Genomic DNA, 22,123 nt, shown 5'->3' with positions numbered 1-22,123 from the left:
CTCCGCTTTAAAGAAGGACACACACGTAAGTACATACGGACAGCGACACAATCAGGACGTAGGATAAGACCAGTAGAACATGGTGACGTGTTAAAAAACAGGTTTAAAATGAAACTATGATGGAAAATACATATTTTGAAAGATTGACTCCAGTCCAGTGACATTATTATTTGCTCTTTTGTATGAGTCACCTGACCAGTGTGAACTGGTGGTACTTCAAGGTTCCATCAAAATGTTTCCACTATAAAACTATTACGCTGTTGAATTTTTCATTTTTCCACTCGACTACAAACTGTTGTAGAAAAGACATTACTTACATTTACTTATTATTATTACTTATCCGAACTTCTCAGGCGTCATCGGGCATCGAGGCAGGATACACCCTGGACGGAGTGCCAACCCATCACAGGGCACACACACACTCTCACACACTCACACACTACGGACAATTTTCCAGAGATGCCAATCAACCTACCATGCATGTCTTTGGACCGGGGGAGGAAACCGGAGTACCCGGAGGAAACCCCCGAGGCATGAGGAGAACATTCAAACTCCACACACACAAGGCGGAGGTGGGAATCAAACCCCCGACCCTGGAGGTGTGAGGCGAACGTGCTAACCGCTAAGCCGCCGTGCCCACCTCTTTACTGTCCAGTGTCACTCAAATGAGGATGAGGTTCACTTCTGAGTCTGGTTCCACTCAAGGTTTCGTCCTCATATCATCTCAAGGTGTTTTTCCACACCACCATAACCTCGGGTTTGTTCATTAAATAAATATTAGCGATAAATAGTAACTTCATTTTAAACTATCTATCCACGACGACGCCCACTGTTAAAAGTGCTATACAAAAAAATAATATCTAAACAGATCCCGGGTGGACTCGCTGGAAACTCATTACGATCTCTTTTCTTTTAAGGAGATGTTTATTTCAGTGCTTTGTAACAGAAGGAAAAGTTTATGCTTCGTGCAAAAGACGAACAATGAGCTGGTTGTATTTGCTTAAAAAAATAGACAGGCTGTTGAGCGATTTTCTTGTACATTCTTGCACATTTTCTTTCTTGTACATTCCATGACATGTAACTATAAACGTAATCTTTAATAATTAAAATGGGTAAAGAGGATTAAAGCAGCACCAAAGGAAAATAAACCACTTTGGGTTCGAAAACTTCTGTGCTTTCGCATCACATAAATTCCTGTCACTGATTAGTTTCCTCTTACTGGTTTTTATGCAGGACTGATTCTTCTCACCTGTGCCGCTGTCCATCCTGATCACCTGAGACTCTGGACTCGGGTCACTGGGTCCCACGGCGTTACAGGATCTGACCCTGAAGCGATACTCCGCTTCTGGCTGGAGTCCAGAGTTCACTCTGAGGGAAGTGTTTTTACCGCAGACCGAGAGCTCGGTCCAGCAACCTGCCCCGGTCGAGTCGACTTGCTGAACCTCCACCACGTATCCGGTGACAGCCGAACCTCCGTCGTAGCAGGGCCCAGACCAGGACAGGACGAGGGAGTGTGAGGAGAGCACACCCACCACTGGGGACGAGGCAGGAGGCTGCGGTCGCTCTGTAACACACACACAAATCACAAATATTATTCATTCATTCATTCATTCATTCATTCATTCATTCATTTTCTACCGCTTATCCAAACTACCTCGGGTCACGGGGAGCCTGTGCCTATCTCAGGCGTCATCGGGCATCGAGGCAGGATACACCCTGGACGGAGTGCCAACCCATCGCAGGGCACACACACACTCTCATTCACTCACACACTACGGACAATTTTCCAGAGATGCCAATCAACCTACCATGCATGTCTTTGGACCGGGGGAGGAAACCGGAGTACCCGGAGGAAACCCCCGAGGCACGGGGAGAACATGCAAACTCCACACACACAAGGCGGAGGCGGGAATCGAACCCCCAACCCTGTAGGTGTGAGGCGAACATGTTATCCACTAAGCCACCATGCCCCCCCTACAAATATTATTAAACTTTTCATTTTAGACTAGAATTACAAACACTTGATGTGGATTCTGAAATTCTATTCAATACTGTTACCCATCTCTAATATGATCGGCCACAAAAATAATCCCTACACGATCTAATCTGTATCATCTTATTAATTCACTATCAGTATTATCATTAGGGGGGCACGGTGGCTTAGTGGGTAGCACGTTCGCCTCACACCTCACACCACGTCCTCGGGGGTTTCCTCCGGGTACTCCGGTTTCCTCCACCGGTCCAAAGACATGCATGGTAGGTTGATTGGCATCTCTGGAAAATTGTCCGTAGTGTGTGAGTGTGTGAGTGAATGAGAGTGTGTGTGTGCCCGGTGATGGGTTGGCACTCCGTCCAGGGTGTATCCTGCCTCGATACCCGATGACGCCTGAGATAGGCACAGGCTCCCCGTGACCCGAGAAGTTCGGATAAGCGGTAGAAAATGAGTGAGAGAGAGTGATGAGTATTATCACTATCTGCTTCTGAAGGGCAGAATGGGTGGGGCTTACCGATGACTGACAGCGTGACCGAGTGCTGGGCGGAGTCTGTCCGGTCTCGCACAACTAGTGTGTAGCGTCCAGAGTCTTCAGTTCGAGTCTCTGAAATGACCAAACTGCTGCTCTCGCTACTGCCCTCGATCTTGAACCTGGAGCTCTCGAGAACCTACAGACAAAATTTATTCACATCTTTTATCGGTTTATAGAAACTGGTCGTAATATAACAGAGAGGTGAACAGAACTGAAATAAATACTTTTACTTGACAAAATGCGTATTGTTTTTTTTTTTTCATTAGATTTGATCGAAATAAGAAATACATTTCTCAAAACAAATCATTTTTTAACACACTTTCTAAACACCCCCAGGACGTGCTGGGAAATAACCTCAGAGTCACAACATCACACCAGTCTGTCGCTGATTAGTTTGCTAAAATACAGCGAGGATTTTATTCCTTATTATGACCTTTAGAGACGTCAGAAAATTCGCAGTGCCGAAAATAATGGCCAAATTTTATTTAAACCTTGATATAAAAGTTATCCTAGTAGGTTTATCCCATTGCTCATTTTGTGCAAGTGTATTTTTTTTTTATTGTAGCATTACTAATAAATTTTGGATAGATTTAAATTCCTGTATTTTTAGCCCCATAAATGTGATGCTTAATTTTGTCCTTAAAACATTTTTTTTTGTTATTATGAAAACCCAAAACAGGAATCTCTTGAAACAAAACAAAGAAAATTCATTATCTTCAATTGGCGAAAGTTCTCTTTGTGTTTTTCTTCTTTTTCGGCTGAATTTCTCTCTAAATTTATCCCTTAAGTTTATAAACAACAAAAATAGCTTCGTTTTTTTTATGCTTGATGAGGACTTGTTTAAAGATTTGTGTTAACCTTGATATTGTGCTTTTCTATGTTTATGTTGGCAAATTTTTGTTTATCATTTACCCTGATTATGTGTTATATGTTTTGCAAAAAAAACATAACGGCAAACGTTTTTTCGAAATTTTAAAATTCGACCAAAATTTACTGGTTTAAATTGACTAAAATTTACTTATTCATTCATTCATTCATTTTCTACCGCTTATCCGAACTTCTTGGGTCACGGGGAGCCTGTGTCTATCTCAGGCGTCATCGGGCATCGAGGCAGGATACACCCTGGACGGAGTGCCAACCCACTGCAGGGCACACACACTCTCATTCACTCACACACACACACTATGGACAATTTTCCAGAGATGCCAATCAACCTACCATGCATGTCTTTGGACCGGGGGAGGAAACCGGAGTACCCGGAGGAAACCCCCGAGGCACGGGGAGAACATGCAAACTCCACACACACAAGGGGGAGGCGGGAATCGAACCCCCGACCCTGGAGGTGTGAGGCGAACGTGCTAACCACTAAGCCACCGTGCCCCCCAGAGCTGGTTTAGTATTTCTACTAAAATACTAAATATAAAAATTTTATATTTATTTTTAAAATTTTTTAATTTATTTTATATTTACTAAAATACTAAATATAAATACTAAAAGTATTTAGTATCTCAAACCTGGTTATAATATCGTTTAGACATTTAGTTAAGATACTATAACGTGAACTTGAATGAATGAATGGATGTGATTGAATGGACAGGACGGGAAAAACTCTCGGTATGTGTTCATGTCTTTAAAGGTTTCTATACCTCTTTTTTGTTATAGATCCAACAGGAGACGATCGGCGCGTTGCCTTTGAACGTGCAGCTCAAACGAGCCGTCTCACCTTTCCGCACCTCCATCTGAAGACTAGGGGACACAATCTGCAGAGGGACAGCTGCAGAGACAAGAGGACACACACCGGCCGAGTAAAGAACTGAACCATGTTACAGAAGAAATGCTTTTCTTTACATTTACATTTAGCTTTCTTTAACTGGCATTATTTAACATGTTAGTTAACAGGAACAAAAAAAAAAAGCCATCACTGATCAGTTCCAAACAGAAGCTGGTGATTTCACTATTAAAGAAAATTAAATCTTTCACAATTCCTGAAAATGTTTCACAAAGTCAGAGATGATTAGATTATTATCATCATTAAGGTGATTAAGTCGGTTTTTAATTCCCAATGTGTGGCTACTTAATGCTATGGATTTCAAGCTTTTTAAAAGATCGACTAATTGTAGAAATAAACACGAGATCAACAAAGTATATTTTAGGGAAACAAAAACATTTTTAATTACTAGCTGGTCAGAGACACAGTGGCTAGTAGTTTGCTGATATTTTTTGGAGACAAGATTCATCGGTCAGAGCTGATTCATATGTTCATTCATTCATTCATTTTCTACCGCTTATCCGGACTTCTCGGGTCACGGGGAGCCTGTGCCTATCTCAGGCGTCATCGGGCATCGAGGCAGGATACACCCTGGACGGATTGCCAACCCATCACAGGGCACACACACACTCTCATTCACTCACACACTCACACACTACGGACAATTTTCCAGAGATGCCAATCAACCTACCATGCATGTCTTTGGACCGGGGGAGGAAACCGGAGTACCCGGAGGAAACCCCCGAGGAGAACATGCAAACTCCACACACACAAGGCGGAGGCGGGAATCAAACCCCCAACCCTGTAGGTGTGAGGCGAACGTGCTAACCGCTAAGCCACCGTGCCCCCATAATTGAGTATTTCTAAATTAATTACTGAAGTACTTTTTATAAAACAACATGAAATGGAAAAGGGGAAAATTACTGATTTGTTTAATTCTGCATGCCCTCCTTTCTCAAACTTGGTTAAAATATTGGTTAGATATTTTGCCCACTTGTTTTTGTTTTTTTTTCGCCCCAGATGTTAAGATACTATGTCGTGAACTCGGATCAGTTCTGAACACGACTGAAATAACTGAGGTCGAGGAACTGCATGTTTACGACGACATCATACCCACGCTTTGGTCAGACTTCGTTTTCCAACCCCTTTCCTGCCGTATGCCTTATCATTTCATGTTCATCTTGAAGCTATGGATTTCTGTTAGCGTTTAGCATGACGTCTGAGATGAAACCTCAGCCATGTCTGGTCATGAGAATGAGAATGAAATCAACAACAACAACAACAACAACAACAACAGAAAACTCTTTCCGCTTCGGTTAAACTCTCTCATAGTTAAAATACAGATTAGTGAGATTTGCAGCTCTAAAGAAATACAGAAATCGTTGTTCTTTATTTCTCACTGGGATGATTATTATTATGTCACTAGACTTTATGGCTCCTCATTATGTCACTGGACTTTATGGCTCCTTGGCTCACTTTTTTCATATCAGCTTTGACTTCGGTAATTAACAACCCACACAACAACCCAGCCCATGATCCTCTAAACTTTACGGCTATGCGCTCGGTAATTAAAATCTGAGCTCTTTATATTACCGCACGCAAAATGATATGTGCTTTTAGTGTTTGACATTTGTGATCAGAAAGATTTACCTCCAAACCTCTATTAGGAATTAAATAGAAACAGACGTGGAACAGTTACTGCGTTCGGGAGTAAAAGTAAAAAAAAAACAAAACACTGAAGTACATCCACCAATCAGAAATATTTATTTAAAGGCGGGGTCTCCGATTTTTGAGAAATGCTTCAGAAAACTGAGTCGGCCCGAATAATAAACAAAAATCAAAACATAAATCAAAACAAATATGTAGCCAATGAGCAGAAAGGGGCGGGGCTTGTCAATATGAGGCGGAGAGAGAGTTCAGTGTGCATGTGTGACATTAGCAGAAAGCGGTTTTAACATCGACATGGAGGATAAAAACAAAGAAAGAAAGAGAAGAAAGGCTTACGATAAGGCAAGAAGTAGGACGTGTTAATATAGGATCAGCTTTCCAGCGCTGGAGAGAACTGAAGGAGCAGGAAGTTGGCCACATATTCACAGGTTGGAGTTTCCCGAGTCAATAACTCCTGAGCTAAATGCTGTTACTACACAAATAACACCTCTTTTCTATCGTAGTAATGTAGAGACGCAGCTACAACCGCGTTTTGTGTAGTAACAGCGTTTAGCTCAGGAGTTATTGACTCTGGAAACTCGACTTTACTTAAGACGCCGAGGCGCTTTTTTCCTTCTCGATAGGTGAGTAACGTTGGTTTTGCTTTGTTACACAGAACTAATATATGCCTTTGTCCTTTACATGATGATGCTTGTGTGTCATTTTTGCTTGTTTGTTTATCTACAATCGTATTGTTCTTCCCTTCAGCTATGATAAAGATACATTGGGGGGGGCCTCACTTCCGGGTTGCGGGCCATGTCGCCAGCCCGAGTTTTGTTTTGTTTTTTCGGTGTCCTGTGACATCGCCCCGCATTTGTCCGGTGGGGGGCATCGCTTCACGTTTTGTTCCCGTGGAGGGCGTCGCCCCACTTCCTGTTTGTGGGGGGTGCTGCAGGCCCGTATTTTTTGGATTTTCTGTTCTGTGGAGGATATATATATATATTTTTTTCTTCTTCCCCGCCCTCCCTCCCTTCCTGTTCCTGGTTTCTGAGGGTTGGGACTGGCAGCGGTGCGTCTGGAGTTATGCGCGGCCCTTCAGCTCGGCTGTGGATGTCGCTCGGCCCTTCAGCTCGGCTATGGAAGTCGCATGGCCCTTCTGCTCGGCTGTGGACGTCGCTCGGCCCTTCTTATTACTATTATTGTCTGTCTATTATTACTATTATGCTTTAGAAAAAAAATATCTGTTACTACAATAATAAAACCTCGACAGCGCTAATCAAACCTGCATTTTATTACTTTTTATTATTATTATAGTATTAATGTCTTAATCGATTTCAAGCTCGAAGCAACATCCGTTACAGGTTATGATAACTGGACAAAAATATCAACCGATATCATCCAAATTTCCTAAAGATCGAGTGAAGAAGAAATTTTGAACGTTCTCTTCATTTACAGGGATACTGAGCTGTTACTAATGTGGTCACTTAATAATAAAATTTAAATAATTAAAACAAATAAATATTATCGAATCATTCGAATGTCCTTTATGACATCCTGATGCTAGCATGGATGCTAGTTAAAGGCATGTGTGCTTTTTTTTTTTTGCGAATCATTTTTTACTAAATGTTTAAATCCATGTTTTCTGAAATAAATAAATAAAACATACAAACAAACAAAAAAAAGCGTTATACAGTCTATCCTTAGTTTACTATTAATCATACGTTAGGCAATTTTAGAGCTTCTTATCACTTTATCGCTGTACGGCGCTCTGTAACAACACGACAATAAAACTGAAACTTGGAACAAAGCCGACGGCCGAATGCAGTTATGAGATCATCCATTTTGTGGTTTCCGTGATTTCCTATTTAAATTCAGTCCAGGTCATCGAAATTCATGATGAATTCAAGATGTTGTAGCATAGCAAAGGCATTTGAAACGACTTGCATGGAGCAGAAATAATACTGCAGCAGCTGTACTCAACACCCATAACATAAAAACCACTGGCAGGTGAAGTGAATCACACTGATTATCTCCTCAGCATGGCACAGTGTGAAGCTCTGAGCAACGTCCTGCTGGGAAACCTTAAACCTCGCTCCTTCGGATCTACCAGCACCGATCGTCTGGTCCCACCGTCTCCACCATCTCTCAGAGTAACAGGTAGGTACACATCAAGACTCTTTTCTGTTCTGGCACCGAGGTGGTGGAATGAACTTCCTCTAGATACCCGAACAGCTGAGTCATAGTCATTTTAACATAGTAATATCTTTATCTGTTCTGCTTTTACAGGAAACGATTCGGTTTATTCTATATCTCTGTCAAATCCTTAGGTGAGAAATCACGAATGCAGCGACACCTATGGAAAAAGTCTGAAGTAATCGGATGTAGAATTCTCAGAACTGTGTTCATGTCGGAACGGTTTATCCGACTCCGTCCTCTTACACCTGCGTTCCTGTACCGTGCAATATTACACAGTTAACACACAAACACGACCGATCACTGCTTTAAACACACTATTAATTATAACCACTGCTAATTTAACCGTGTAAACGAAACAAGGTCAATGAAAACAACGTAAATGAAACAACTACATGAGAAAATGTCTTTATCCTAAAGGTTGTCTGTACTTTTCCTAGATAGTATCAGGTAAGGCAGGGCGGAAACCTACAAACCGAGGACCGACTTACTCTGATGACTATCCAGGTTCTACAGATGCAGCAGCTTTAGATAACTAGATTCCACTGTATAATAGACTCCACTGTAGATAAAGTGGACTGGATCTAACCCGGAGCCGAGGCCACAAACCCGTCTGTTTACATTTTTACATTGTTAGACCTTCGTGACCGACGGAACCCGGCACTTTAAAAAAAAGCTTTCAGAAGTCCTGAGAGAAAAGACGACAACAAAGCGAGACAGAAAAGCAAACACGGGTCCGGAAGCGTACAGCAAATTTCCATTAAAAAAAGAAAAAGAGTGTAAGACACAGTTTATCATATCATGAATGTCATTACTAGATCTAAATGGTTTAACCATTGAGTAAAAATAACACACGATAACTTCAGTAGGTGGAAAGTCTCTGAAAAAAAAGGCTCAAAAAGAGGAAGATTCTGATCAGGTTTAGTGCAAATAAAAACTCAGAGAATTCGAGATAAAGATGTTGGAATGGTCGTACCTGTCCCTGAGCTGCTTCTCCTCTTCACCGGGAGATCTGAGAGGCCTGGAGAAGAGGCACAGATGATCAAATGGTCAGGGGAGGGTTTAAGAGACTGTGTGTGTGTGTTTGTGTGTGTGTGTGTTGGGTGGGGAGCTATTCAACCTGTTCAAGCTGTTCACAAACAAAATAAGGAACTGTATGAGTTCTAGCTATCACCCACTAGCACATACCATTGTGTTTAATAACCTGATAAACAAGTTTTTATCAGTAGTGATACTTCATGGCATTGCATTTTGCTTGTCGATGTAGTAAGAAAAAAAATAGTGAAAAATAGCTCAGCCGGCTGTCATGGCCGTGTTTGTTCTGAAAGAGAAAAAAGTGACGTGACATACGGCTATGTACATGACCCATACTCAGAATTCGTTCTCTGCATTTAACCCATCCAAAGTGCACACACACAGCAGTGAACACACACCCGGAGCAGTGGGCAGCCATTTATGCTGTGGCACCATGGGAGCAGTTGTGGGGGTTTGGTGCCTTGCTCAAGGACACCTCAGTTGTGGCCGGCCCGAGACTCGAACCCACAACCTTAGGGTTAGGAGTCAAACTCTCTTACCTTTAGACCACGACTTCCCCAGTTTGAGTAATTGACTCGTTCGTTGAAAGGGGCGTGTTCAAACTGTGTTAAACACTGTGGAGTTTAATTAGAGCACTCCATCATTGTGTGAAAAAAAAATCAGATGTCATTAATGATGTCATTAAAGAAGATGGGAAGCAGATGTTCCAGACATTTTTATAAAATACCGTATATCGGGCCGTTCCAAACACTGTTCTGAGAAATAACGTCATTTGACAGTATGAGGAAATGTAGCAAATGATTTAGCTCAGCTAAAAGTATCTCAGATGCTTTATGACGGCAACGAAAACCTGAAACACCTGGAAGGAAATGAGTAACTTCTGTTAAAACGGATCGATGGCAAAGATCCAGGAGAGCATTAACCTCTAGGAAGATGAAAGATGATCTAATGCCTCTTTTCCACTGGAAAGAACCGGGTGCTGGTTCAGAGCTAGCGCTGGTGCTGGTTCAAAGTTGGTTCCACTGGTGAACCTTCTAAGACCCGGTTTGCCTTTCCACCGGCTAGAGAGCATCACAGTGCCGAGTGTGATGTCACTGTATACGTGTCACATGTCCCAGCAACGTTAGTGCAGCAGCGGCAAACACAAACACAACAACGATGGCGGATGTTGCTTTACTGTTAATGCTCATGGCTTTGTGAACCTACATTGGCATCCAAACACGGCGAATAAAACGTGTACGTGTGGCTCCGTGTAATCTGTATAAACGGAGGTTGTAATCGATAAAGTACATAACGTTTTTTTATCATTAACACAGAAAAGAATTTAACCTTAGCATGTAGCTACCTACTATCATGTGTGCTGATAATGTATCATATCGCGGTAAAGTAAAAGTGTATTAAACATTAGTAAACTTTAGGTACATTATCAAATGCGCTAACAGTAGCCCCGCCCACAGCCCCGCCCACAGCTCCTGACGCAAGCGGTTCTTAAGTCTAGACCAGCAACATTTTGGTGCTACTTAAGAGCCACTTTTCCTGGTTCAGAGCCGGTGCTTTGGCGGTCGAAACAGAAAGAACTGGTTCTAAATTAGGTTCCGAACCTGCACAAATAGAAATGGCGTAACATTCTTTTGGTCTGAGAGGAAAAATATTCTTTTCAGGTCTAGTGGTCATTGACAGTATGTCAGGTGACCTCCAGGTACACTATGATGGAATTAGGGAGGAGCTTCATACCACGGTGCTGGGCTTGTTTACTGTATAGCAGGGGACCATGGATCAGTTTGAATACATCCAAATATGAAGAGGAAATGCCTCTGAAATGTGTGTTTCAACAAGACAACGACCCCAAACACACAACTAATCGAGCGACATCTTGGTTCCAGACAACAAAAGAATCGAGGTAATGGAGTGACCTGCTCGACCTCCTGACCTCAACCCCATTAAAAATCCATACAATGGCCATAAAAGCTATTAAATTAGATCTTTATTTGAACACAACTGCATTTAGCGATGTTCAATGAAACATCAGCTGTGGTTTGAAGGAGATTCATCTACTACTTTTGTTCCTGGAGAGAACAGAACGCTCACCTCTTGGACTCGACGGCGTTCCAGGACTTTGCGTCTGGGGCGAATTGTTTCCTCTGAACACACTGACGTCCTCCAAAATAGTCTTTGGGGATTTCAAGCCCAGGTTTTTCAGAACTGGGGTGCAAGGAGAGGATGAAGGGGAGCGTGTGTTATTGTTCGGGGCGGCGACTGACGTTTCTTCGGAAAGGAAAGAGGAAGGGAAAGAAGAAAATTCATAGAACATGGTGGAGTTTATTTATAGACAAAACTGTGTGTGTGGGGTAAAGATAAGTCCATGGGGGCATCTTTTGACGAAACAGATCATCCCTTAGTGACTATGTTGTTAGCTTGTGCGTGTGTGACTGTTGTGAGTCTTAATAACAGAAACAAGGTCAAGACTGAACTTGTGGATGACGAAAAGTGGCAGAGAGCTTGAAGCGTGTCGGTTCTGTGCCCAGGAAGTCACTCTAGCGTGACGACTTCTTTAAAAAGTCTCAAAACAGGTGTGTGTGTGTGTGTGTGTGTGTGTGTGTGTGTGTGTGTGTGTGTGTGTGTGTGTGTGTGTGTGTGTTCAAAGTACCTCTGACAATCACTGCTGAGCTGCTAGAAGTTTTTCCTGCTGTGTTTTCAGCTACACAAGTGTAAGCTCCTGCGTCACCCAGGACACATTTCCTAACAGCCAGTCTCGCCTCTCCACCGACAAATGAGGATTTCGCGAATCTCGCCGGCTGACCTGAGAGAAACAGACTGAGTGAACAGCTCAAAGATAAATATTAACTCGTAGATTATACAGGGAAAAAAGAAAGTAAGAAAAAACAGGGTCAGTGACGAAGCGACGCCATGAACCCCAGCACTCGGGGCCCTTACTTGTGATTGTGATCTGATCAGATCGAATGCTCAGTTTGTAGACTAGACAGTGCTGAATAAATAGCAGGAAATCAAAAGAAAAAAAAGAAAAGAAGACAAGAAAACAAAAGCTTTCCAATCAGACTGAGTTTTATCCATACGTGGGGGGCACGGTGGCTTAGTGGTTAGCACGTTCGCCTCACACCTCCAGGGTTGGGGGTTCGATTCCCGCCTCCCCTTGTGTGTGTGGAGTTTGCATGTTCTCCCCGTGCCTCGGGGGTTTCCTCCGGGTACTCCGGTTTCCTCCCCCGGTCCAAAGACATGCATGGTAGGTTGATTGGCATCTCTGGAAAATTGTCCGTAGTGTGTGAGTGTGTGAGTGAATGAGAGTGTGTGTGTGCCCTGCGATGGGTTGGCACTCCGTCCAGGGTGTATCCTGCCTCGATGCCCGATGACGCCTGAGACAGGCACAGGCTCCCCGTGAGTTGTGGTAGTTCGAATAAGCGGTAGATGAATGAATGAATGATCCTTACTTCCGGTTTTGTAAAACTGTGTACACTTTAGTGTCAGATTTCTGTCATCGACAGGAACGGAGCCTGATCAGATCTACTGCTGTTGAGGCCTCAGGTTTTATCGTATTGTGTTCAGAGATGCTTTTCTGCTCATCGCTGTTGATTAGCCTTCCTGTCAACTCCGGCTGTCTTCCTCGGGCCTCTCGAATCCACAAGGTATTTTCTAAAACTCCTGAGATATAAAAATCCCAAGAGATTCATAAAACACACAAAGCGGCCAGTCTGCCACCAACAAAACATACAACCGAAGTCACTTAAACGTAATTAAGTGACCGATGAGAACGTATTAGTTGATGCATTTTCTTTTATTTGTTATTTTGGACAAATGTAGATGCTTCATTTTCACTTGGAAGAAAATTCCCGGGGTTATTCATTTTTTTGATTGGATCTACAATCCTATTTCCTAAGAATGTTCTCTCTTTGACACAGGCACATCGCTCCTAGATTAGACAACCCTTAAAAACTCATAGCCCAAAGTGTTCTGTTTACTTCATACAGACATATAAACAATATCAGAATCAGAAAGGTCTTTATTGTCTTTATTGCGTACGGTTTCACATATGAGGATATTGTTGTAGTCCAGGAGCTCCCACAGTGTAAACAGAATGGCAATGATAAGTAATGAACACATGTATAATGGACAGTTGTATGTACAGTGGCATCTGTTCTGTGTATGTCAGGTGTTCATCAGATGTGTGTTAAGTGTTTATCAGATGGATTGCCTGAGGGAAGAAACCCTTCCTTTGTCTGGACATTCTGGTGCTCAGGGCTCTGTAGCGTCGACCAGATGGCAACAGTTCAAAGAGTGAGTGTGCTGGATGTGAGGGGTCCAGAGTGAGTGTGTGTGCTGGATGTGAGGGGTCCAGAGTGAGTGTGTGTGCTGGATGTGAGGGGTCCAGAGTGAGTGTGCTGGATGTGAGGGGTCCAGAGTGAGTGTGTGTGCTGGATGTGAGGGGTCCAGAGTGAGTGTGTGTGCTGGATGTGAGGGGTCCAGAGTGAGTGTGTGTGCTGGATGTGAGGGGTCCAGAGTGAGTGTGTGTGCTGGATGTGAGGGGTCCAGAGTGAGTGTGTGTGCTGAATGTGAGGGGTCCAGAGTGAGTGTGCTGGATGTGAGGGGTCCAGAGTGAGTGTGCTGGATGTGAGGGGTCCAGAGTGATTGTGCTGGATGTGAGGGGTCCAGAGTGAGTGTGTGTGCTGGATGTGAGGGGTCCAGAGTGAGTGTGTGTGCTGGATGTGAGGGGTCCAGAGTGAGTGTGTGTGCTGAATGTGAGGGGTCCAGAGTGAGTGTGCTGGATGTGAGGGGTCCAGAGTGAGTGTGCTGGATGTGAGGGGTCCAAAGTGAGTGTGCTGGATGTGAGGGGTCCAGAGTGAGTGATTGTGCTGGATGTGAGGGGTCCAGAGTGAGTGTGCTGGATGTGAGGGGTCCAGAGTGAGTGTGCTGGATGTGAAGGGTCCAGAAAGAGTGTGCTGGATGTGAGGGGTCCAGAGTGAGTGTGCTGGATGTGAAGGGTCCAGAGTGAGTGTGCTGGATGTGAGCGGTCCAGAGTGAGTGTGCTGGATGTGAGGGGTCCAGAGTGAGTGTGTGTGCTGGATGTGAGGGGTCCAGAGTGAGTGTGTGTGCTGGATGTGAGGGGTCCAGAGTGAGTGTGTGTGCTGGATGTGAGGGGTCCAGAGTGAGTGTGTGTGCTGGATGTGAGGGGTCCAGAGTGAGTGTGTGTGCTGAATGTGAGGGGTCCAGAGTGAGTGTGCTGGATGTGAGGGGTCCAGAGTGAGTGTGCTAGATGTGAGGGGTCCAGAGTGATTGTGCTGGATGTGAGGGGTCCAGAGTGAGTGTGTGTGCTGGATGTGAGGGGTCCAGAGTGAGTGTGCTGGATGTGAGGGGTCCAGAGTGAGTGTGCTGGATGTGAAGGGTCCAGAAAGAGTGTGCTGGATGTGAGGGGTCCAGAGTGAGTGTGCTGGATGTGAAGGGTCCAGAGTGAGTGTGCTGGATGTGAGCGGTCCAGAGTGAGTGTGCTGGATGTGAAGGGTCCAGAGTGATTGTGCTGGATGTGAAGGGTCCAGAGTGAGTGTGCTGGATGTGAGGGGTCCAGAGTGAGTGTGCTGGATGTGAGGGGTCCAGAGTGAGTGTGTGTGATGGATGTGAGGGGTCCAGAGTGATTGTGCTGGATGTGAGGGGTCCAGAGTGAGTGTGCTGGATGTGAGGGGTCCAGAGTGAGTGTGCTGGATGTGAGGGGTCCAGAGTGAGTGTGCTGGATGTGAGGGGTCCAGAGTGAGTGTGTGTGATGGATGTGAGGGGTCCAGAGTGATTGTGCTGGATGTGAGGGGTCCAGAGTGAGTGTGCTGGATGTGAGCGGTCCAGAGTGAGTGTGTGTGATGGATGTGAGGGGTCCAGAGTGATTGTGCTGGATGTGAGGGGTCCAGAGTGAGTGTGCTGGATGTGAGGGGTCCAGAGTGAGTGTGCAGGATGTGAGGGGTCCAGAGTGAGTGTGCTGGATGTGAGGGGTCCAGAGTGAGTGTGTGTGATGGATGTGAGGGGTCCAGAGTGAGTGTGCTGGATGTGAGGGGTCCAGAGTGAGTGTGCTGGATGTGAGGGGTCCAGAGTGAGTGTGCTGGATGTGAGGGGTCCAGAGTGAGTGTGCAGGATGTGAGGGTCCAGAGTGATTGTGCAGGTACAGGTCGTGCACAGGTCTTGGAAAATTCTGAATTCCGATTTCTTCCACCAAGATGGCGGTTAATCACATTTTAATGTCCAATCTAAATCTAATCTAATCTAGGTCTTATAATCAAATAGAAGAAACGCAGTGTGAACTTTCCTTCCTCTTGGTTTTCTCTACACTCGTCTAGTCCACTTTTGCTACAGAACAGGAGCTGTTGATTATTTCCGACTGAGACCAAACCAGTTCAACAAGCATTCAAAATCAGAGCAGAGTTCACCGAACCCGGTATAACCTGCGCTCCTATACGCCGCATTCGTCTGCAACACCATGACTACCACTGACACCAACGGTGTGACATTTACACCATGAAGTCCTGCAGTATGGTTTATTAAAATTGTTCAGTTTTCTGCAGAGTCTTTGTCATTTCTGTTTCTCTCTCTTACTCAGTATCTATGCAAATTAACTTCAGGGCACAAGCTGGGGGACACACTGGATCACTCACGGGTAAAATCCCACTCATTCTCACACTACAGACAATTTAGAGACAACAATCAGCCCACAATACGTGTCTTTGGACTGGGAGAGGAAACTGGAGAACCTGGAGAAGAAACCTTGGAAGCACAAGCAGTTAGAACATGCACATTCAACACCACACACTCAACACCACACACTCGACACCACACACTCGACACCACACATTCAACACCACACACTCGACACCACATACTCGACACCACACACTCGACACCAGACACACACGACACCACACACTCGACACCAGACACACACGACACCACACACTCGACACCAGACACACACGACACCACACACTCGACACCACACACTCGACACCACACATTCAACACCACACACTCGACACCACACACTCGACACCACACACTCGACACCACACATTCAACACCACACACTCGACACCACACACTCGACACCACACACTCGACACCAGACACACACGACACCACACACTCGACACCACACACTCGACACCAGACACACTCGACACCACACACTCGACACCAGACACACACGACACCACGCACTCAACACCACACACTCGACACCACACACTCGACACCATACACACACGACACCATACACACACTCGACACCACACACTCGACACCACACACTCGACACCACACACTCGACACCACACACTCGACACCAGACACACTCGACACCACACACTCGACACCACACACTCGACACCACACACACGACACCACACACTCACCACCACACACTCGACACCACACACTTGACACCAGACACACACGACACCACACACTCAACACCACACACTCGACACTACACACTCGACACCAGCACACACTGGTGTTGAGTGTGCATGTTCTAACTGCTTGTGCTTCCAAGGTTTCTTCTCCAGGTTCTCTGAGTCAAGCTTTTATTTAAGGCTCAAGCAGTTAAGAAAGAAGGTTCAATTTACATTTAAGGAGGAAATCCTTAACAGAAACACATGAAGGGGACAGGAGTCGAACCCCAGCTCTGGATGAGTGAGGCAAACATGATAAAAGCCACTGTGACACCCTAACCTCAACCAACCCCCCAACCCCCCAATCCCCACATTATACACAATATATAAATGATATATTAATTATATAAATTACCGTGCAATATTGCACATAAATTATTATTATTATTATAATTAACTTCTTTTTAAAAACATTTCTGCCAATAATTTCTCTTCAATTAACTCACCATTATGCAGCCAGGACACCCTGATTGGTTGACTCCCTTTGATGACGCCCCTTAGTGTGATGTCACTTCCTTTATCAGCCACGCAATCCTGCAGAGGTTCAAGGAATAGTGGCGCGTCTGCACCGTTCTCTCCTTTATACAGTGAATGAAGGGATAAGAGAAGGATTAGGATTAGGATTGTGTGTAAATTGTTGCAATAGACATGATGACTTTGTTAGAGGAAGCACAATAATAAAAATCTGTGACTGTGACCAATCAGAATATAGAATTTAGTGGCACTGTTTAATAATTGCGAAAGATAAGCTACAGGACTGGGGTGGGGGGTGGTTGGAGATGTTTAGGGGGAGTGACTGCCCCCCTCTGGTGCCCACATGACTGAAAATTTGCCACAAAAATGCCCTCTAGGATTCTCCTATGAAAGAATAATCATGATAAAGTGCCCTCTAGGGTCCACCTAAAGTGGAAGTCCTTCAAATAAAAATACCGTCTAGGCTGAGGGAACAAACGATAAAGTATCTATGGGTATCTAAAGTTTCTATGGGTGCAGATATATATGAAAAAAACAGGTTGAACTGCCCTTTATGGAGCCCGAGTCGAGAATCTGTGATCCTACAGATTATGAAAACTTGACGAAGTGCCTACTAGGTTGCCCTTTCAGTGGACGACATTGCGATGCAGTCTTCTTTCGGATTCCTTTGTATATATGTAAAGATGTGAACATGCCCTCTAGGTTGCCCTTCCAGTAGAGAACACAAGATGAAATGCCCTATAGGCTTCCCTACACGTGAGAAAACAAGATGCAGACCGTAGTCTTTCCTCCCCTGTCTCACAGCCAGCCTGTAAGGAAGACCTCGATCTTGGTGTTTAATTCTGAGAAGAAACTCAGTTAGGTTTTTATTATTCTCAAATAAAATAAAAACAAATTTTTAAACTGTTTTCTACCCCCATGCTTAGAAAATTCAGGGTGATTTAAGGTCTTGAGTACGGTATCTGCTGCGGTTCTGAGATTGAGGTGGAGACAAAATTCTTTTGTTTTGTTTTGTGGCTGTTGTTTTGTCTGTTTCACCTGGGACAGGAACTAAGACAACGTCTGACTGTCTGTCTATCACCAGTGAGTCAGAGCTCACATTCCATTGTGTGCTATATCACAGGTGTTATCAGGAACACAAGCCCCAAACACACACACACACACACACACACACACACACACACACACACACACACATATAAAGTAAGAAACAGGAAACAATATCATATTTGCTCAATCACCAACTCTGTTTCACACACAAGGTGGAGGCGGGAATCGAACCCCGACCCTGGAGGTGTGCGGTGAACATGCTACCCACTAAGCCACCGTGCCCCCCTTATTATTTTTATTTATTTATTTATTTATTTGTTTATTTATTTGTTTGTTTATTTATTTTTATTCTACTGTACGTGAGTTAACAGATGTCCACAATTGGCTAGGTGCGCTGTAATTCCATGAAGAGCAAGATAGCTAGATAGCAAGGGCAATTTCTCTGGGATTTAAACTCACTTGCCTTTAAATTTAGGCATTGTCTTCTACCAGAGTCTGATGCTAGCTCTTTTTTTACACGTTCTTTTATCCATTTTTATAGTCTCGTTTTACAGAACACATCAACAAGTCTGAACAGTTTTCAATATACTATTTGCGTTGCAAGAAAATTCGGAAGAAAATATCAGACTTTCGACAAACAAGTAAGAGGAAAAACATTCATGTTCATGACTGTTTGTTCCTGTAGAATCTTGCAAGGAAGTTTGGGGGCTAAAAGAATATCAGGATTTCCTGCTGTAACGGACCTCAAACCTGTTGAACAGTAACCTCTTTAAACAACACAGATTTTTATATTTTGTGTACAGCCAATGTAAATAAAAACAAACAACAACAAAAAAATGCTGCCTGTCTCCAACCTACATATCTTCTATACGTCTTATATAAGTTCTAGCAAACAGGAACAAAGTTAAGTTTAAACCTGAAAGGAGAAGTGACAGTAAAAAAACATACTGACAGCATTTCAGAAGAAGAACAGATTCAGTTCCCTGCAAGTCGTCTGGTTCAGAGATCCCATTTAAACCAAACCCCAAGAAATGAAAGCACTATATTATATGGTTTCTATGGTAACAGCTCATTCAGGTATATATATATATATATATATGGTAGATGCTCATCTCACTCACTCTCACTCATTTTCTACCGCTTATCCGAACTACCTCGGGTCACGTGGACCCTGTGCCTATCTCAGGCGTCATCGGGCATCGAGGCAGGATACACCCTGGACGGAGTGCCAACCCATCACAGGACACACACACTCTCATTCACTCACACACTACAGACAATTTTCCAGAGATGCCAATCAACCTACCATGCATGTCTTTGGACCAGGGGAGGAAACCGGAGTACCCGGAGGAAACCCCCGAGGCACGGGGAGAACATGCAAACTCCACACACACAAGGCGGAGGTGGGAATCGAACCCCAACCCTGGAGGTGTGAGGCGAATGTGCTACCCACTAAGCCACCGTGCCCCCCAGATGCTCCATATAATCTAAAACAAATAATAAATGATTATAATTGTGTAGAATGTAGAATTGTACAAATGTAGAATTGATATGGTGAAGGTTAGGAGACCTTTACTTTGTCCAGCACTTTGGAACTGGAAATTTATTATTATTGGGATTTTTTTGGTAACATATTAATTAAAAAAAATAATTAAATAGAAAAAAAGTAAAACTTTCCTTCATGCATGTAACCTTTAGGATAAGGTTGTTGATGCTATTCTTTAATTAACAATAATAAGAAATAATAATATATATAATTGCAAATACTGTTGTGTAACAGGAATAAAGCACTTCAGAAAGTCCTGTTCTCGGCATCACACCATGCAGTCGTTCATTCTTTTCCTATAACAGTACACCAAATATTCTATTCCTTACTAATTAAATATAATATACAGTTAACAATGGTCTATCCCAGGACTATATATAAATATATATAAATATATATTAGATTGGCAGACATTTTTGGGACATCTGTCTTTACAGCTGTAATAACATCCCATTCTTAATCTGTATGGTTTAATATGGAGTTGGCCTGTCCTTTACAGATATAATAGCTTCAACTCTTCTGGAAAGGATTTCCACAAGGGTTAGGGTTAGGGTTAGGGTTAGGGTTAGGATTGTGCACAATGTCTTGGCATGCTGAAGCAATAAGATTCTCTTTCACTTGAACTATTGGGCAAGCCCAACTGCTGAAAAACAAGCCCCACACCATAATCCCCCCTCCACCAAACCTGACACAATGCAGTCAGGCAAGTACTGCTCTCCTGACAACCACCAAACCCAAACTCATCCATCAGATTGCCAGACTGAGAAGTGTGATTCGTCACTCCAGAAAACAAGTGTCCACTGCTCTAGAGTCCACTCTCGGCTTGCTTTACACCACCGCATCTGAAGCTTTGCATTGCACAGGCAATGTAAGGCTTGGAAGCAACTGCTCGGCCACGGAAACCCAGACTATGAAGCTCTCTATGCACCGTACTTGAGTTAATGATAAATAAATGTCACATGACCTTAAGAAATCTGGAGCTTTTGACTGCAATGAGTAGCCTGTGCTGACCATGGAATATTTAGTACAGTTGACTGTGGAATATTTAGTAGTGAGGAAATGTCACGAGTAGACTGGTGGATTCACGGTCCCACACTTGAATTTACAGAGCTCCTGAGAGCAGTCTGCATGCCTAGGTGCTTGATTTTATACACAAGTGGCCATGAAAGTAATTGAAACACCTGAATTCAAATTGTCTTTATGCTCCAATAATAATAATAATAATAATCATCATCATCATATACAAAACAGTTTGTATTTTCAACATGGTCAAAATTTCCCATAAATAAAGTCACAGTTGTTTTTATTCATTAGTTACAATTCATTATTCATAATTATTATTATAGCTGAGCTGAGACATTTAAGGACCGAAATGAACCTTTAGAGGTCTAAACAAAAGGTGTGCAGAATGTGAACAGTCTAGTTTGTCTGATTTTGTTTAAACAAACTCAATACAACTAAAAGAGAAAGTGAGAGTGACGGTCATGATGTACTGTATACCGTATCAACACTACATGAAGCATACAGAATAACACACACTTACCAGAGTTGTGGGACCTTTCTCTGTTCTTCCTCTGCGCACTGATGTCGACAGAGGCTCCTCCAGATGTGGGAGCAGCTGAGAGCTGGATCCTGAGGGTGGACACATATCTTTTCTGTTCTCCAAACACACTCATAGCCCTTTGTCACTGGACCAAAAGACAGAAGCTGGCTGGACCTAAACAAACAACAAACACATTTCCGCCGACTTCTTATCAAGCTTCCTTCTTTTCTTTTCTGCACGCTCTTACTTGCTATCACAGACTTACAATCTCCTTTTCCAGGCTGCTCTCTCTCTCTCTCTCTCTCTCTCTCTCTCTCTCTCTCTCTCTCTCTCTCTCTCTCTCTGCTTTCTCTCTGAACACACACACCTCCCTCACTCTCCTCTTCCCTCCCTCCCTCTCTCCCTCCCTTCATTCTCTCTGGTTAGCCTCAGGGTCTTTTTCACATTAGGGGACTTTGTCATATGGATCTTGTTTACTTTTTTCCTCATTCCTTTGCCAAGTAACCACGAGGTTATCAGCTGAACTTTGGCTAGATTACATCATTCTTCAACACTGGACTACATCGTTAAACCTGTCCAGACGACCTGTTGAGTCAGAGTAATCCAACACTTCCTAATTAATGCCATAATATTATGCAAAACATAAAAAATGTAAAGGGATTGAAGGCAGGATTCGAATCAGAGTCTGTCTCAGCCTGTGTGTGTGTTTGTGTGTGTGTGTGTGTGTGTGTGTGTGTGTGTGTGTGTGTGTGTGTGTGTGTGTGTGTGTGCGTATGCAGTGAAATGGAAGCGAATTGTGTTGTTCGACAGCCCTACAGCAACTAAAGGCCTTGAATAAACAATCCAATGAGCAACCAGGCAACCAGTAATAAAGAACGAGGGTTGAGGGAATAGTTAAAAACTAAC

General features: G+C 43.6%; 1 protein-coding gene across 4 annotated transcripts in view; it reads right to left on the bottom strand.

Annotated features, from left to right (window-relative positions):
* The window catches only part of mylk5 (myosin, light chain kinase 5), a 27,277-nt gene extending 5,745 nt beyond the window's left edge, over window positions 1-21,532 (bottom strand). The window contains exons 1-9 of one of the 4 annotated variants that reach the window (XM_047801154.1): window positions 21,218-21,532; window positions 17,051-17,182; window positions 11,816-11,968; window positions 11,257-11,433; window positions 9,110-9,154; window positions 4,172-4,299; window positions 2,508-2,661; window positions 1,250-1,564; window positions 1-5 (exon numbers count right to left, since the gene is read on the bottom strand). The exon at window positions 1-5 is cut by the window's left edge and continues 95 nt beyond it. In XM_047801154.1, coding sequence (XP_047657110.1) covers window positions 1-5; window positions 1,250-1,564; window positions 2,508-2,661; window positions 4,172-4,299; window positions 9,110-9,154; window positions 11,257-11,433; window positions 11,816-11,968; window positions 17,051-17,182; window positions 21,218-21,350 — 1,242 coding nt within the window. In that variant the 5' untranslated portion in view covers window positions 21,351-21,532. Of the gene's footprint in view, window positions 6-1,249; window positions 1,565-2,507; window positions 2,662-4,171; window positions 4,300-9,109; window positions 9,155-11,256; window positions 11,434-11,815; window positions 11,969-17,050; window positions 17,183-19,434; window positions 19,457-21,217 lie in introns of those variants that run through there. The other 3 variants (XM_027161154.2, XM_027161155.2, XM_027161156.2) reach the window with 3 other exon arrangements.
* Window positions 21,533-22,123: the final 591 nt, after the last annotated feature.

The sequence above is a fragment of the Tachysurus fulvidraco genome, chromosome 15, assembly GCF_022655615.1.
Source record: "Tachysurus fulvidraco isolate hzauxx_2018 chromosome 15, HZAU_PFXX_2.0, whole genome shotgun sequence".
Taxonomy (NCBI): domain Eukaryota; kingdom Metazoa; phylum Chordata; class Actinopteri; order Siluriformes; family Bagridae; genus Tachysurus; species Tachysurus fulvidraco.
This window is presented reverse-complemented; position numbering and strand designations above follow the sequence as displayed.